The sequence below is a fragment of the Centroberyx affinis genome, unplaced genomic scaffold (genome assembly GCF_046629955.1).
Source record: "Centroberyx affinis isolate AG114_WGS23_722 - 3 ecotype Tasmania unplaced genomic scaffold, CSIRO-AGI_Caff_v1 ptg003444l_1, whole genome shotgun sequence".
In the NCBI taxonomy this organism is placed as follows: domain Eukaryota; kingdom Metazoa; phylum Chordata; class Actinopteri; order Beryciformes; family Berycidae; genus Centroberyx; species Centroberyx affinis.
Genome location: NW_027281416.1, coordinates 17501 through 33395, shown reverse-complemented (window position 1 = coordinate 33395; position 15895 = coordinate 17501). Strand labels below are relative to the sequence as shown.

General features: G+C 45.1%; 1 protein-coding gene across 1 annotated transcript in view; it reads right to left on the bottom strand.

The window, feature by feature from the left end:
- Positions 1-15895, bottom strand: part of LOC139661053 (diacylglycerol kinase delta-like) — a 34150-nt gene that overhangs the window by 2960 nt on the left and 15295 nt on the right. Inside the window, 21 exon segments of the mRNA XM_071539376.1 lie at positions 659-776; positions 1585-1704; positions 1885-1977; positions 2563-2674; positions 2850-3022; positions 4216-4350; positions 4460-4573; positions 5639-5746; positions 7080-7176; positions 8362-8472; positions 9042-9135; positions 9262-9390; positions 9847-10011; positions 10803-10970; positions 10973-11096; positions 11308-11407; positions 11693-11787; positions 12275-12359; positions 13485-13624; positions 14411-14519; positions 14796-14958. Coding sequence (XP_071395477.1) covers positions 659-776; positions 1585-1704; positions 1885-1977; positions 2563-2674; positions 2850-3022; positions 4216-4350; positions 4460-4573; positions 5639-5746; positions 7080-7176; positions 8362-8472; positions 9042-9135; positions 9262-9390; positions 9847-10011; positions 10803-10970; positions 10973-11096; positions 11308-11407; positions 11693-11787; positions 12275-12359; positions 13485-13624; positions 14411-14519; positions 14796-14958 — 2553 coding nt within the window.

The following is a 15895-nucleotide window of genomic DNA, read 5'->3' as shown; positions in this document are numbered from 1 at the left end:
ACAAATATGAATATCGTCTTCTTTTCTTTTTGTATTTTTAATCATTGTATTTTATCAGTTTTATAATAATAAAATACATTAAAACTAAACTGAGAAACTAAGCTACACTGAACTGCACTAAAATGAACTTAACTACACTAAAGCTACTTAAAACTTAAAACTAACTACCCTAAACTACATTAAACTCTATCAGAGGTGATACAGTTTTATTTATTTAGTAACTTTAACTGGGTTTAACAGTCCAGTCAATGAACTCCATTTTAATTTTAAAGGGTTTTTGACCGGGGCAGAGAAAAAGACACCACAACCTGCCACAGCGCCACCCTCTGGTCAACAAACATACACACACAAATGGGACCAGGAAGTGTGTGTACAAGCCCAGCCAATCAGAGTACAAGTTTCTTTGATATTAGCCAATCAGAGCAGGCGGCCAGTCGGGTGACATGTGACAGATTGTGACGACTTCAGAAACAAGTGAACCTGATTTAACCAGAACAGAGAGATCTTTACCGTCCAAATTCAAACCCAAATCAGTTACCCCAGTGGGACAGGTTGTATTCATGGTGAAAAAGTCAAGAGAGAATGAAAACCAGTGGTGGTGAGAGAGAGAGAGAGAGAGAGAGAGAGAGAGAGAGAGAGAGAGAGAGAGAGACATTACCTGGCAGGGAGAGAGTAGCGCAGGTCTCCTTGTTCTTGTTGTTCTTGTCTTTCTTGAACTTTGGGACGAGGCGAAATTTGGCGCTTCGACTTCGCTTCGAGAAATCTGTCAGAGGACCCTACAGACAGACAGGTAGACAGACAGGTAGAGAGACAGACAGACAGACAGAGAGACAGACAGACAGACAGAGAGACAGAGAGACAGACAGACAGGTAGAGAGACAGACAGGCAGAGAGACAGACAGATAGGTAGAGAGACAGACAGGTAGAGAGACAGACAGACAGGTAGAGAGACAGACAGACAGACAGACAGACAGCCAGACAGGTAGAGAGATAGACACAGGCAGAGACAGACAGACAGGTAGAGAGAGGTCAGGTCCAGCTCTTTGGGCGTTTTTTCAGAAAGAACGAGCCTTTGATTTTAATGTCAGAGTATAGTATAGTATAGTATAGTAATGTACTGTACTGTACTGTATTGCTGCTACTACTGCTACTACTAATAATATACATCTGATTACTATGCTACTACAGTACTAGTAAGGTAAGTATCATAATATAGTATCTAGTATAGTATAGTATAGTATAGTACAGTATAATATAGTACTGTACAGCATAGTATAGTATAGCATTGCACTGTACAGTATAGTATAGAACTGTATAGTATAGTACTGCACAGTATAGTATATTATATTATAGTAGTATAGTATAGTATAGTATAGTATAGTATAGTATAGCTGCTACCACTACTAATAATATACATCTGATACTATGCTACTACAGTACTAGTAAGGTATTTGTTTACCTCATGGTCTGACAGCTCTATGATTGGACAGAGCCATGGTATGTGAGCCATGGTATGTTAGCCAGTCTATCAGTACTTCTACTACTAGTACTAGTAGTAGTGCTACTACTGCAGTACTAGCTTACCTCGTGGTCAGACGGCTCTATCAGCTGACAGAGCCATGGTATATCTGCCAGCCTGCGGAGCTGCTGGGCCACAGAACTCAGAGCTCCGTTCAACTGTTCCTGCTGAGGAGGATCCAGCTGCTGCAGGACGAGACACAACAACCATCACAACCAGAACCAGAACCAGGGCCTGGACCAGGACCAGAACCAGGGACTGGACCTGGACCTGGACCTGGACCTGGACCAGGACCAGGACCAGGACCAGGACCAGGACCAGAACCAGAACCCATTCAGTGTTGTAAAAAGGACAGAGACAGTTACCATGGACATCTTCCCAGCCAGCAGCAGCTCTGTCTCACTGTGTAAAGCCTTGACGTTGCTGACCATCTGGACGACCACACTGCAGCTCAGGCCCTGGACAGACAGACAGGGAGAAGGACAGACAGACAGGGAGACAGACAGACAGACAGGGAGACAAGGTAAGGTACAGAGAAAAGTACAAATACCACGATACTTTGCTTCGTAAATTACAGGATATCTGTTGTATTACCTAGTTGTCCTGATACAAGATAACTTATATCTGTATAATCTTCACATAAATCACTGATTGTGTGAACAGTGATTTGTGTGACAGGACGGGACAGGACAGGACAGGACAGACAGGATGGGATGGGACAGGACAGACAGGATGGGACGGGACAGGACAGAGCAGGACAGAGCAGGACAAAACAGGACAAAACAGGACGGGACAGGACAGGACAGAGCAGGACAGACAGGACGGGACAGACGGGACAGGACAGACAGGATGGGATCGGACAGGACAGAGCAGGACAGACAGGATGGGACAGGACAGACAGGACAGGACAGAGCAGGACAGACGGGACGGGACAGGACAGACAGGACAGGACAGAGCAGGACAGACAGGACGGGACGGGACAGGACAGAGTAGGACAGACGGGACGGGACAGGACAGAGTAGGACAGACGGGACGGGACGTACCCCGTTGCTCTTGGAGTTTGCGTACACCACGTCCATGGCCTTGGAGCTGGCGTTGACAGCGTGAGCCAACTCCTGCTCCATGCTGTGGTGCGACTGGGCGATCTCACGAATACTGACCAGAAAACAGAAAACACACATCTGCTTAGAAATCACATGAAATATTATCAGAATCAAATTGTACTTACTAGCAACCACAACTGGTTGCTAAAGATACATGATGATGTATCCATAGCACAATAATAATATGAATACAGTAATAACACATACTAATCGTCATGTTGTGTTACCTGTGGATGAGGGCTCCTGCTGCCTGGCCGAACTGGCTGACGAGTGAGGCCTCTTCCTCAGAAACAATCTCTGGCTGAGAGGAGAGAGGGGGCTGTGGGGGCTGAGGGGGCGGAGCCCGGGGGAACTCACACTTCTGCTTGTCTTCCCATGACTTCAGGGTGCTCTCAAAGGCCTGGAAAATACACACAACACCTTCAGAGTACTTCAAAGGCCTGGGAAATATACCTATCACCTTCAGAGTACTTCAAAGGCCTGGAAAATACACACAACACCTTCAGATTACTTCAAAGGCCTGGAAAATACACCTAACACCTTCAGAGTACTTCAAAGGCCTAGAAATACACACAACACCTTCAGATTACTTCAAAGGCCTGGAAAATACACCTAACACCTTCAGAGTACTTCAAAGGCCTGGAAAATACACACAACACCTTCAGAGTACATCAAAGGCCTGGAAAATACACCTAACACCTTCAGAGTACTTCAAAGGCCTGGAAAATACACATAACACCTTCAGAGTACTTCAAAGGCCTGGAAAATACACCTAACACCTTCAGAGTATATCAAAGGCCTGGAAAATACACCTAACACCTTCAGAGTACTTCAAAGGCCTGGAAAATACACACAACACCTTCAGAGTACTTCAAAGGCCTGGGAAATACACCTATCACCTTCAGAGTACTTCAAAGGCCTGGAAAATACACATAACACCTTCAGAGTACTTCAAAGGCCTGGAAAATACACACAACACCTTCAGAGTACTTCAAAGGCCTGGAAAATACACCTATCACCTTCAGAGTACTTCAAAGGCCTGGAAAATACACACAACACCTTCAGAGTACTTCAAAGGCCTGGAAAATACACCTATCACCTTCAGAGTACTTCAAAGGCCTTGAAAATACACACAACACCTTCAGAGTACTTCAAAGGCCTGGAAAATACACACAACACCTTCAGAGTACTTCAAAGGCCTTGAAAATACACCTAACACCTTCAGAGTACTTCAAAGGCCTGGAATATACACCTAACACCTTCAGAGTACTTCAAAGGCCTGGAAAATACACACAACACCTTCAGAGTACTTCAAAGGCCTGGAAAATACACCTAACACCTTCAGAGTACTTCAAAGGCCTGGAAAATACACACAACACCTTCAGAGTACTTCAAAGGCCTGGAAAATACACACAACACCTTCAGAGTACTTCAAAGGCCTGGAAAATACACACAACACCTTCAGAGTACTGTCTAAGGGCCACAAGGCTGCAGGTTTTTGCTCCAACCAAAGTTCACAGCAGGTGATTTCACACGAGTTCCTCCTCTCTGGCTGAAGAAGCCAATCAGCAGAATCAGCGGCTCTGGGCTCACCCGGTCCCTGGTGAGCGTCTGGGTTCGGTTCTTGTGGATGATCTTGATGTAGCCGGGCGGCTGGACCCACGCCTCGCCGTCCACCTGCACCGGGACCCCCTCGTCTCCCAGGATGGTGATCTTCACCGTCCGACACTGAGGCAGGGAGGGAGACAGTTAAGACGGGCGGACAGACAGGCCGTACAGGCAGGTAGACAGGCAGGTAGACGGGCAGGTGGACGGGCAGACGGACGGGCAGACGGACCTGTGCGATGCGATGGTGCTGCAGGTTGATGACTCTGGACACGGCCATCTGCATGCTGCCGAACACCGCCACCACCTCCAGGATCTTATCGTCGAAAGACGGAGCGGTGAACGTCTGGAGGGAGAGACGGGCGAAGCTGTCAGACCAGCAGCTGGAAAACTCATTACCTGAAACTGACTGACTAAAGTAAAACAACGTAAAGTCTAGAGAATCCAGACGGTCTAGACAATCTAGGACAGTGGTTCTCAACCTTTTTCATATCGAGGACCCCTAATTTAGTCCACATTAGGGCCACAGACAGACCCCATTTGATGAGATTTTGTCTCTCGGACCCAAATCTGAGAATATTTTTTATTGTCAGATATGATTTTGTCCAGAACTCCATGACTATCTGTACTGTAGGTAGAGAGATAACAGAGAAACTATGATCAAAGTAGTCATGCTAAAATGACAAAATAATGAAGTTTAACAATTCATCAATTTGCTGGGGACCCCCTGGAATGCCCTCAAGGACCCCTGGTGGTCCCCGGACCCCACGTTGAGAACCACTGGTCTAGGATACAGACAGACAGACAAGACAGACAGACAGACAGACAGTTAGACAGACAGAGAGACAGATAGACAGACAGTTAGACAGACAGACAGACAGTTAGACAGACAGACAGACAGACAGACAGACAGACAGGCAGACAGACAGACAAGACAGACAGACAGACAGACAGACAGAGAGACAGACAGACAGAGACAGACAGACAGTTAGACAGACAGACAGAGAGACAGTTAGACAGACAGACAGACAGACAGACAGATAGACAGACAGACAGAGAGACAGTTAGACAGACAGAGAGACAGATAGACAGACAGTTAGACAGACAGACAGACAGTTAGACAGACAGACAGACAGGCAGATAGACAGACAGACAGACAGACAAGACAGACAGACAGACAGAGAGACAGACAGACAGAGACAGACAGACAGTTAGACAGACAGAGAGACAGTTTGACAGACAGACAGACAGGCAGATAGACAGACAGACAGACAGAGAGACAGAGAGACAGTTAGACAGACAGACAGACAGGCAGATAGACAGACAGTTAGACAGACAGACAGACAGACAGACAGTTAGACAGACAGACAGACAGACAGAGAGGCAAACAGAGAGACAGACAGGTTCTTACATCGTCCTCCTTGGTTCCTCCCCAGAAGTTGGTTCCTCCTGCGTAGCTGGGGATGTTTAACACAGCAATGCCCTGCAGACTGGGGAGGGGGATGGGACGACCATCACACTGCACACACACACACACACACACACACACACACACACACACACACACACACACACACAATCCGGATTGAGGAGCGGTGGTCCAATGAGAACTGATCTGGTGGTAGATGATGACTCTCTGGTATCAAGTTCTTGTATATTCTTTGCTTCCCTTACTATCTGTTCTTTGCAGTTCTTGTATGTTCTTAGAGGATTTATAGTTCTAACCTCCATCAGAACTCTCTGTTCCAGGTGTTCCAGGTAGAGGTCTTCACGGGTCTACCCGGACCCTAGGATCCGAGACCCGACCCGGGACCCGTACGGGTTCGGGTCCACGTTTTATTATGGTCAATCGGGTCCAGGTCAGGTCCCATTCTATTACCGCGGGTCCCGGGTCTGTTTATCATTATGTGTAATACCCGAGCGGATCCGAGAAGACCCGTGATCAGCGCCGATCACGTGACGAGACGAGAAACGCATGGAAGCGCTGTGTAACGTGATGATCAGGCTGACCTAGGATCAGATTACAAGAGCGAAACTAAGGTGAAAAAAACGTTGAGCGGCGCCAGCGAGTCGGAGCGGAGGAAAGGCGCAAGATGGAAACCTTCTTCACTGAGGTGAAAAATAAGCTAAAAACTATTGTTTTAATCATCCATTTAACATGCAATTTAATTTCCTTGTCACTCAGCCTGTTGTAGCCAAGTAGCTGCTAGATTCCATTATGGAGTCTCACTGCCATCTACTGGACAAACTGTAGAACTTGGCAAGTCGGAAACTTGGCTGTTATTTTGATCTCCTTTTATTAGGCACCATATGTTGTATCCGACATGATAAACGTTTTTAGCAGTAGAACGGCAATTTTAGCAGCAATTTTAATTACCGGGTTTGTCGGGTCCATAAAATGGTCGGGTCTCAGGTCTCTCTCCTCTCGGACATGCACCGGGTCGGGTCTGTAATATCTCGGGCAAAAACGGGTCGGTATATATATATTTTTAAAAATGATCGGGTCCAATCGGATCTCGGCTGTCTTTTTGTAACAGTGATTCTTGCATGTTCATAGCTGTTTTGTATGTTAACAGAGGTGTGTGTGTTCTTAGCTGTTCTTTTATATCAGTGGTTACTGCATGTTAGTAATGGTTGTTCTTTTTTCTTAGCTTTCCTTGTATGTTCTTAGCCGAATGTTAGCAGTGGTTCTTCAATAGTCTAAGTGATTCTTGTGAGTTCTTGTGTTATTAGTGGTTCTTGTATGTTCTTAGCTCTTCAAGTTTGGTAACACATGTTCTTCTCTTCAATATTAACAGTGGTTCCTTCAGTGGTCTTAGCAGTTCTTGTATGTTCTTGTTTCTTATTCTTACCTCCAGCAGAACTCTCTGTTCCAGGTTCTTGTAGGTTCTGTGCAGCAGCTCCTTGGTTCCCAGAACTCCATACCACATCATGTTCTTCGTACGACTCCTGGACACACACACACACACACACACACACACACACACACACACACACACACACAGTATGCTACATGTCATCCGGACTCCAAAAAGTTCAGTCAGAAGAGGAAAGTTCTTGCTTAATCACAACTTCATCTTCATTGGCGTAGGAAACTATCTGGTTTGTCTTCACTGCAGTGGTAGAAGGTAAAATTTGGGAAAATTCAACTTTTGTGGCCAAGTTGTCTGCAGACTCGGCAAGTGGCCGGTCGTTTTCCACCACCTCCCTCCACTCTGTTACATCTGATCTGATGTTCTTTGTTTTAGTAGAAGTGATTATTCATTTCAATAAGCTGACCTGTATCTTAATGTCATCATGTGTTTTCTAACCTGATATCTAGCTGTTATTTTCTGTACAGCCATTTCATTCCTTTTATATGTGAGGACTGGATTCAATTCACCTTCAGCAGCACGAGAAACTGACTGTTATCAGAGGTTTGTATGGAGTTAAAGTTTAAATACATTTAAAGAAATGTGTCTGGTCACTCTCTATTTGAGATATGAAGACATGGCTGGTGTCTCTGAGGTATGAAGACATGGTTCTCTTTTTGAGGCATAAAAACATGGTTGGTGTCTCTTTTTGAGGTATGAAGGCATGGTTGGTGTCTTTTTTATGAAGACATGGTTGGTGTCTCTTTTTGAGGCATGAAAACATGGTTGGTGTCTTTTTGAGGCATGAAGATATGGTTGGTGTCTCTTTTTGAGGCATAAAAACATGGTTGGTGTCTCTTTTTGAGAAATGAAGACATGGTTGGTGTCTTTTTTATGAAGACATGGTTGGTGTCTCTTTTTGAGGTATGAAGGCATGGTTGGTGTCTTTTTTTGAGAAATGAAGACATGTTTGGTGTCTCTTTTTGAGACATGAAGACATGGTTGGTGTCTCTTTTTGAGGCATGAAGACATGTTTTGTGTCTCTTTTTGAGACATGAAGACATGTTTGTTGTCTCTTTTTGAGAAATGAAGACATGGCTGGTGTCTCTTTTTGAGGCATAAAAACATGGTTGGTGTCTTTTTTGAGGCATGAAGGTATGGTTGGTGTCTCTTTTTGAGGTATGAAGACATGGTTGGTGTCTCTTTTTGAGATATGAAGACATGTTTGGTGTCTCTTTTTGAGGTATGAAGACATGGTTGGTGTCTCTGTCGAACTTTATACCTGCACTTCTCGGGGTGTTCGTCTCTCTTGTTGTTGAAGTCCAGGGAGATTTTGGCGTCCAGGCCGATGCCGAAGTAGTTGTTCATCACACACTTCTCAGTGTAGCAGTCCCTGCCGGGGCACAACACACAGTCACACAGATCTACATGAACATTTCAGAGACAGAAACATGTTCAGGTCATATGGTAGATGGGGAGTAACAGTGGGATATAAGGAATAACAATACCATGAAAAAACAGTGTGATTGTTGAAAATTCTTGTCTACATTGTTTCAAAAAGCAGATTTCTTCATGGACTAGACATGAGAAACTATTTAATCTTCTTTTGCAAGGAATCAAAGGTAACTGAAGAAGAGGGAATAAGTAGTAGAAGGGGGAAAAGAGAGAGACGAGGACAACTAAAAAGGAGAGGGTGAAGAAGTAATAGAAAAAGGGAAGGAGAAGGAAATAAAGGGGAAGAAAAAGGAGTAGAAGTGGAAGAAGGAGAGGGAGAAGTAGAAGAGGAAATAAGAAGAAAGAGAGAGAGGGAGAGAAAAGGTCAATAGAAAATGACTGAAAGATAGTCAGACAGGTAGACAGACAGACAGGTAGACAGACAGGTAGACAGACAGACAGACAAACAGACAGGTAGACGGACAGACAGACAGGTAGACAGTCAGACAGGTAGACAGACAGTCTTACATGTTGTCAGGGTCACAGCTGAAGGGGTCAGCGTTGACCAGGAGTCGACTGATCACAGAGCTGCTGGACAGAGACCCAGAGATACCTCTGAGACCTACACACACACACACACACACACACACACACACACACACACACACACGCACACACACAGTTAAATTTATAAGATTTCAAGCACTGCAAAATCTCCAAAAACTTCTCATGGTTAAACTCGTCTTACCAGGATAAAGGATCTTGGTATTAAGCATGGGCATGTTCTCCCTGCTTCCTGTCTGGACAGGAAGTGATGCGGAGCTGCCCAGAGACAGGCTGCCCTTACTGATCAGCTTCTCACAGGGTGTCTTACTGACTGGAGAGACAGACAGACAGGCAGACAGAGAGACGGGTTAAATGCCTTGCTCAAGGGAGTCGGAGCTATGCATCAGGGTGAGCTCACACTATTCCCCTTTGTTCAAACTGAAACCTCCGTTTTTACATTAAAGTCAATGGGGAGCAGCTGCAAGGTGGAAAGAAGTAGTAGTAGTAGCAGGAGCATAATCATTATTATTGGTAGTGGTATAGTAATACTACTAATACTACTAGTAGTAGAAGCAGTAGTAGTAGAGGTGGTGGTAGTAGTAGTAGTAGAGGTGGTGGTAGTAGTAGTAGTAGCAGTAGTAGATACAGTAGTAGTAGTAGCAGCAGTAGTAGTAGTACTAGTAGTAGAGGTGGTGGTAGCAGTAGTAGTAGCAGTAGTAGTAGTACCAGTACCAGTAGCAGTAGCAGTAGCAGTAGTAGTATTAGTATTACTAGCAGTATTACTGACCTCTGCGTGCGCTGCGGTTCCTGGCGCTGTAGGATGACTGGAGCGACACTTTATCCTCCTCTTCCTCATCCTCATCTTCCTCTTCTACCACCTCCTCCTCCTCCTCCTCCTCCGCTCCTCCCAGAGCAAACACCTCCTGGGTCTGGGCATTCTGCTCATCCACAGCTGAGAGACAGACAGGTAGACAGACAGGTAGACAGTGCCGGAACAATCAAATTTACAAAGCACTTTTACAAAAAACTTCATGACAAAGTAATAATAGCAATAAAGATAACAGACTTGTGTTGCAGTTTACAAGGTTAAAGCAAAATCCAGTAAAAGCAAACATTATACTCATGATAGTAATAACAGGATAAATGACTTCACATAAAAGCAAGTCTACAACAAGAGGCTCTTGAGCTGCCTAATGTCCCGCTGTGATCACCATGATATATTAATTTAAACATAACCACTCATGCTAATAAACTCATCATAAATTAACTTATTATGATAATAACAAGTATTATTAAAGTGTTAAAGATCTATCTGTGTGTCACAGGCAAAGCAATAGAAGGACGACTGTGTTTACAGATATGGCCAAGTGTCGTAAATGGAAAACAGAATGGGGCCTAGAATTGAACCCTGAGGAGCTCCACAGGTAATGTGTCCTATAGGAATGGAGAATGCTCTATGTGAGCTGAACCAATGAAGTGCTGTGTCACTGATACCAAAGTGGAACTCTCTGCCTAGCCTGTCTTACCTCTCTCAGTGTGCTCTATAACCTGTCTTACCTCTCTCGGTGTGCTCTATAGTCTGTCTTACCTCTCTCAATGTGCTCTATAACCTGTCTTACCTCTCTCGGTGTGCTCTATAGTCTGTCTTACCTCTCTCCGTGTGCTCTATAACCTGTCTTACCTCTCTGAGTGTGCTCTATAACCTGTCTTACCTCTCTCCGTGTGCTCTATAACCTGTCTTACCTTTCTCAGTGTGCTCTATAATCTGTCTGATGGCTTTCTTCAGGCTGTTGGCTCTCAGCATCAGCTGCTCCCGCGGTTTAAAGATGGCCACCGAGGAGAGGAGGTGGTGCGGGGGGAGCAGGAGGGGGCGGCGGTGGGCGGGACATGGAGAGGAGGTGGTAGTACGACTCCCTCCCCCTCCTCCTGCTCCTCGGCGATGGTGGGAGGAGGAGCGGGGGGGGGCACGGTGGACGCCTGCGCCTCCTCACTGAGGGTTTTCAGTAGGGAGTCCAGCTTCTCCTTCAGGACGCCACACTGGAGGACAACACAGAAGATGGTTTCATCAGTAGATATGGACACTATCTACTGATTATCTAGAAACAATTAATTAAATAGTAATTGACAATTAACACCATTAAGTATGTATTAATATGTAATTAAAAATAATGAATAAATTAGGATTCTCCACTAGTATTCTTATTATTATAATATACTGCATATTATGTAGCTGTGATGAAGGTGGTACCTTCTTGGCCATCGCCTCTGATTCCTCTGAGCTCTCTGTGTTTTTCTCGTAGGCCTTCCCAACACGAGCCACAAAGTCCTTCACCGTCTCACACAGAACCCTGCACACACACACACACACACACACACACACACACACACACACACACACACACACACACACACACACACACACACACACACACACACACACACACACACACACACACACACACACACACACACAGAGTTAGAACTAGAACCAAACACACAGCGGTAGGTATGCAATGGATAGATACAGACAGGCAGACAGACAGACAGACAGACAGACAGGCAGACAGGCAGACAGGCAGACAGGCAGACAGGCAGACAGGCAGACAGACAGGCAGACAGACAGACAGACATACTTGGCGGAGGAGATGACGACAGAGTGCTGGTCGGAGGTCAGGATCTTGGAGAGGTGAGCAGCTACTGAGTCCTCATAGGTCAGAATCTGCTGAACCTGGACCAGTGGAGAGAGACAGTTTGGTCAGTCCGGTCTCCACTGTCGGCCTTGTTGGCTCCAGTCCTGAAGCGTGTTGCCATAGTAACTGGTGATCAGTGTTGTGGAGGACACTGTTCCAGCAACACTTCTTAGTTCCAGAGAAGACCAAAGTCCAACCTGGACTAACTCTGTCTATATATGGCTACGGTCTAACTGGTCTAAAAATCAAAAGTATCCAGCTGTGAACCAATAGGAATCCAGCTGTTGAGAACAGGAAGTGATACGGGCAGACTGACAGCACAACATTAAACCAAACAGGTTTAGTGTTAGGTACGCTCCTTACGGTGAAGAGAGGCCTGCTCATGGGAAATGTAGTTCTGTAACTGTACACAGTCTTCTGCTGAAGCCTTTTCCCACAGAAGTTACAAACCTGTGTTCGTCTCTACCTGTTTATGTAACTGTGGTGTTGGAAGTGTGTGTTCAGCTGATGTAAGATGTCTCTCACCTCAGAGTCGTCACTGCAGTCCTCCGTCACCGTGGAGGCAGAGTGTTGCCGTGGAAACTTGGTCTCATACACCATAATACTCCATCTACAGCCGGAGGAGAGAAACCTTACTGCAGGGAAAAACCTTATTCTGCTCTCTGTGGAACCTGTCTCACATCATGTTACCTGTCTCACATCATCATAAATGTCTCACATTGTGTTACCTGTCTCACGTCATGTTACCTGTCTCACATCATCATAAATGTCTCACATCGTGTTACCTGTCTCACGTCATGTTACCTGTCTCACATCATCATAAATGTCTCACATCGTGTTACCTGTCTCACATCGTGTCTCACATCATGTTACCTGTCTCGCATTGTTACCTGTCTCACATTGTGTTACCTGTCTCACATTGTGATACCTGTCTCACATGTTACCTGTCTCACGTCATGTTACCTGTCTCACATCGTGTTACCTGTCTCACATCGTGATACCTGTCTCACATCATGTTACCTGTCTCACGTCATGTTACCTGTCTCACATCGTGTTACCTGTCTCACGTCGTGTTACTTGTCTCACATCGTGTCTCACATCATGTTACCTGTCTCGCATTGTGTTACCTGTCTCACATTGTGTTACCTGTCTCGCATTGTGTTACCTGTCTTACATCGTGTTACCTGTCTCGCATTGTGTTACCTGTCTCGCATTGTGTTACCTGTCTCGCATTGTGTTACCTGTCTCACATTGTGTTACCTGTCTCGCATTGTGTTACCTGTCTCACATTGTGTTACCTGTCTCACATTGTGTTACCAGTCTCACATCATGTTACCTGTCTAAAATCATCATACCTGTCTCACATCATGTTACCTGTCTCACATTGTGTTACCTGTCTCACATCATGTTACCTGTCTCACATCATCATACCTGTCTCACAACATGTCACCTGTCTAAAATCATCATACCTGTCTCACATCGTGTTACCTGTCTCACATCATGTTACCTGTCTAAAATCATCATACCTGTCTCACATCATGTTACCTGTCTCACATCGTGTTACCTGTCTCCCATCACGTTACCCGTCTCACATCGTGTCACCTGTCTCACACCACGTTATCTGTCTCACATCGTGTCACCTGTCTCACACCACGTTATCTGTCTCACATCGTGTTACCCGTCTCACATCGTGTTACCCGTCTCACATCGTGTTACCTGTCTCACATCATGTTACCTGTCTAGCATCTTGGTGCTGGCTCTCTCCAGTTTCTCCAGTATCTGTGGCAGCTGTGTGTCGTCGTCGCAGGCCGAGCCCCAGCCCAGGACCCGGGCCAGGTCGTTCCCCGTGCCGAGCGGCAGCACGCCCAGCTGGCACTGCAGCACACACACCAGGAGATTAACGTTAAATATAAATCCTCTGCCGCACAGGAAGTGATGCGTTTGTACGTTTACGATTTTGTTTGGAATCAACAGAAGAAGAAGAACCGGGTAGTTAGCATGAGCAGCGATAGCCACCATGGCTGAACAGACAGAGAAAAGAGAAACTCAAACTGCATCAACAGAAAACCCAAGCTCCGCCCACACTGTTTGATTGACATGGACAATCTGTGGGAAGTGCAGTGCAGAAACATTATAGTGATGAGGCTGAGCAACAAAGATGGAGACTAAATCAACAAAAGTGAAGAACTCATGCATTACCACTTTAAACTCCACTTATGTTGCAACCATAACCCTTTTTAAAAATATGTCTTTTAAATCACCTTACTTTAAATTAAGAGTTACAAGCCAAAAGCCAAACGGAGAAAAAATATCAACAGAGAAAAGCATATTAGAAAGCAGGAGTGTTGTGATGCAGTTCCCTTCTGACGCAGCAGGGGGCGGTGTTGATCCGGCAGAGACAGACAGGAGCTGAACTGTCTGTCAGAGCAGGGCTTTGTTAACGTTACATCACAGACCCTCTTTGTTTCTGTCTCAAGGAATACCTGAACCCCTCAAGACACCCTGGAACCCCTTCAAGGACCTCCCGAACCCCTCAGCAACCTCTGGAACCCTCAAGGACTCCTAAAACCCCCTCAAGTACCCCTTGAATCTCCTTCAGGACCCCTTGAACCTCCTTCAGGACTCTTGTAATATAGTATGTGTGTGTGTGTGTGTGTGTACCTGTTTGTGCAGGGTGAGTGTGTCGATCTCAGACAGAACCCAGCCCACACTGCCATCTCCTCCACACACCAGGATCCTGAACGTATCAAACTTCTGGAACAACCGCAGACTGGGAGGGAGGGAGGGATGGAGGGAGAGGGAGAGGGAGAGGGAGAGAGAGAGAGAGAGAGAGAGAGAGAGAGAGAGAGAGAGAGAGAGAGAGAGAGAGAGAGGTGTTAATTTAAGCTGACCTCATCAGCCCCATGTTTGTTTGCACACAAACTGGTTCATGTAAAACAAAACAAAATTATCTCTAACTGCCAGTTGGGGCTACCAATGTGCAAAATTGCCTAGTAAACCACACATACACGCTTTAACAGACACACACAAACACACACTCCCTCACCCTAGATGCGGTCCTCCGTTCATCAGGTCGAACACCTGGGCGGGGTTCAGCAGCTGTTTGAAGCGTCGCAGGAACTTGACACCCTGATTATCTCCACTTTTAGAGTTAACAAACACCAGGAGAGGACTGGTGCAGGACGGAGGACACGACGCCTTCCAGAAACCTGACAGTCATATTCAGAGTAACAACAATTATTTATTATGTATAACTTCATAACAAACATAAAGACAAACTAGTCGCAGCTCTAAGGCTGCGTGTCTAAAGTGTAACAGTAAAGTTAAATAGTAAAAGTGGCTGATAAAATAGTGAAAGTGGCTGGTAAAATAGTGAAAGTGGCTGGTGAAATAGTGAAGGTGGCTGGTGAAATAGTGAAAGTGACTGATAAAATAGTGAAAGTGGCTGGTAAAATAGTGAAAGTGGCTGGTGAAATAGTGAAGGTGGTTAGTGAAATAGTGAAAGTGACTGATGAAATAGTGAAAGTGGCTGGTGAAATAGTGAAGGTGGTTAGTGAAATAGTGAAAGTGACTGATAAAATAGTGAAAGTGACTGATAAAATAGTGAAAGTGACTGTTGAAATAGTGAAAGTGGCTGGTGAAATTGAAAAAAATAGTGAAAGTGACTGGTAAAATAGTGAAAGTGACTGGTAAAATAGTGAAAGTGGCTTGTGAAATAGTTAAATTGGCTTGTGAAAGTGTATGTTATAATTGTGAAAGTGGCTTGTGAAACAGTGAAAGTGGTTAATGAAATAGTGGAAGTGACTGAAGTACTGAGAGTGGTGAAATATTTAAAGGGGCTTGTGACATAGTGAACGTGGCTCGTATAATAGTGAAAGGGGTTGATACAATAGTGAAAGTGGATGGTGAAGTAGCGAAATTGTCTGACATAATAGTGAAAGAGAAAGGTATAATAGTGCACGTGGCTTGTGAAATAGTGAAAGTGACTGATAAAAATAGCGAACGTGACTAATAAAATAGTGAAAGTGGCTTGTGAAATAGTGAAATTGGCTTGTGAAATAGTGAAATTGGCTTGTGAAATAGTGAAATTGGCTTGTGAAATAGTCTGCTATAATAGTGAAAGTGAATGTGAATGTTATAATAGTG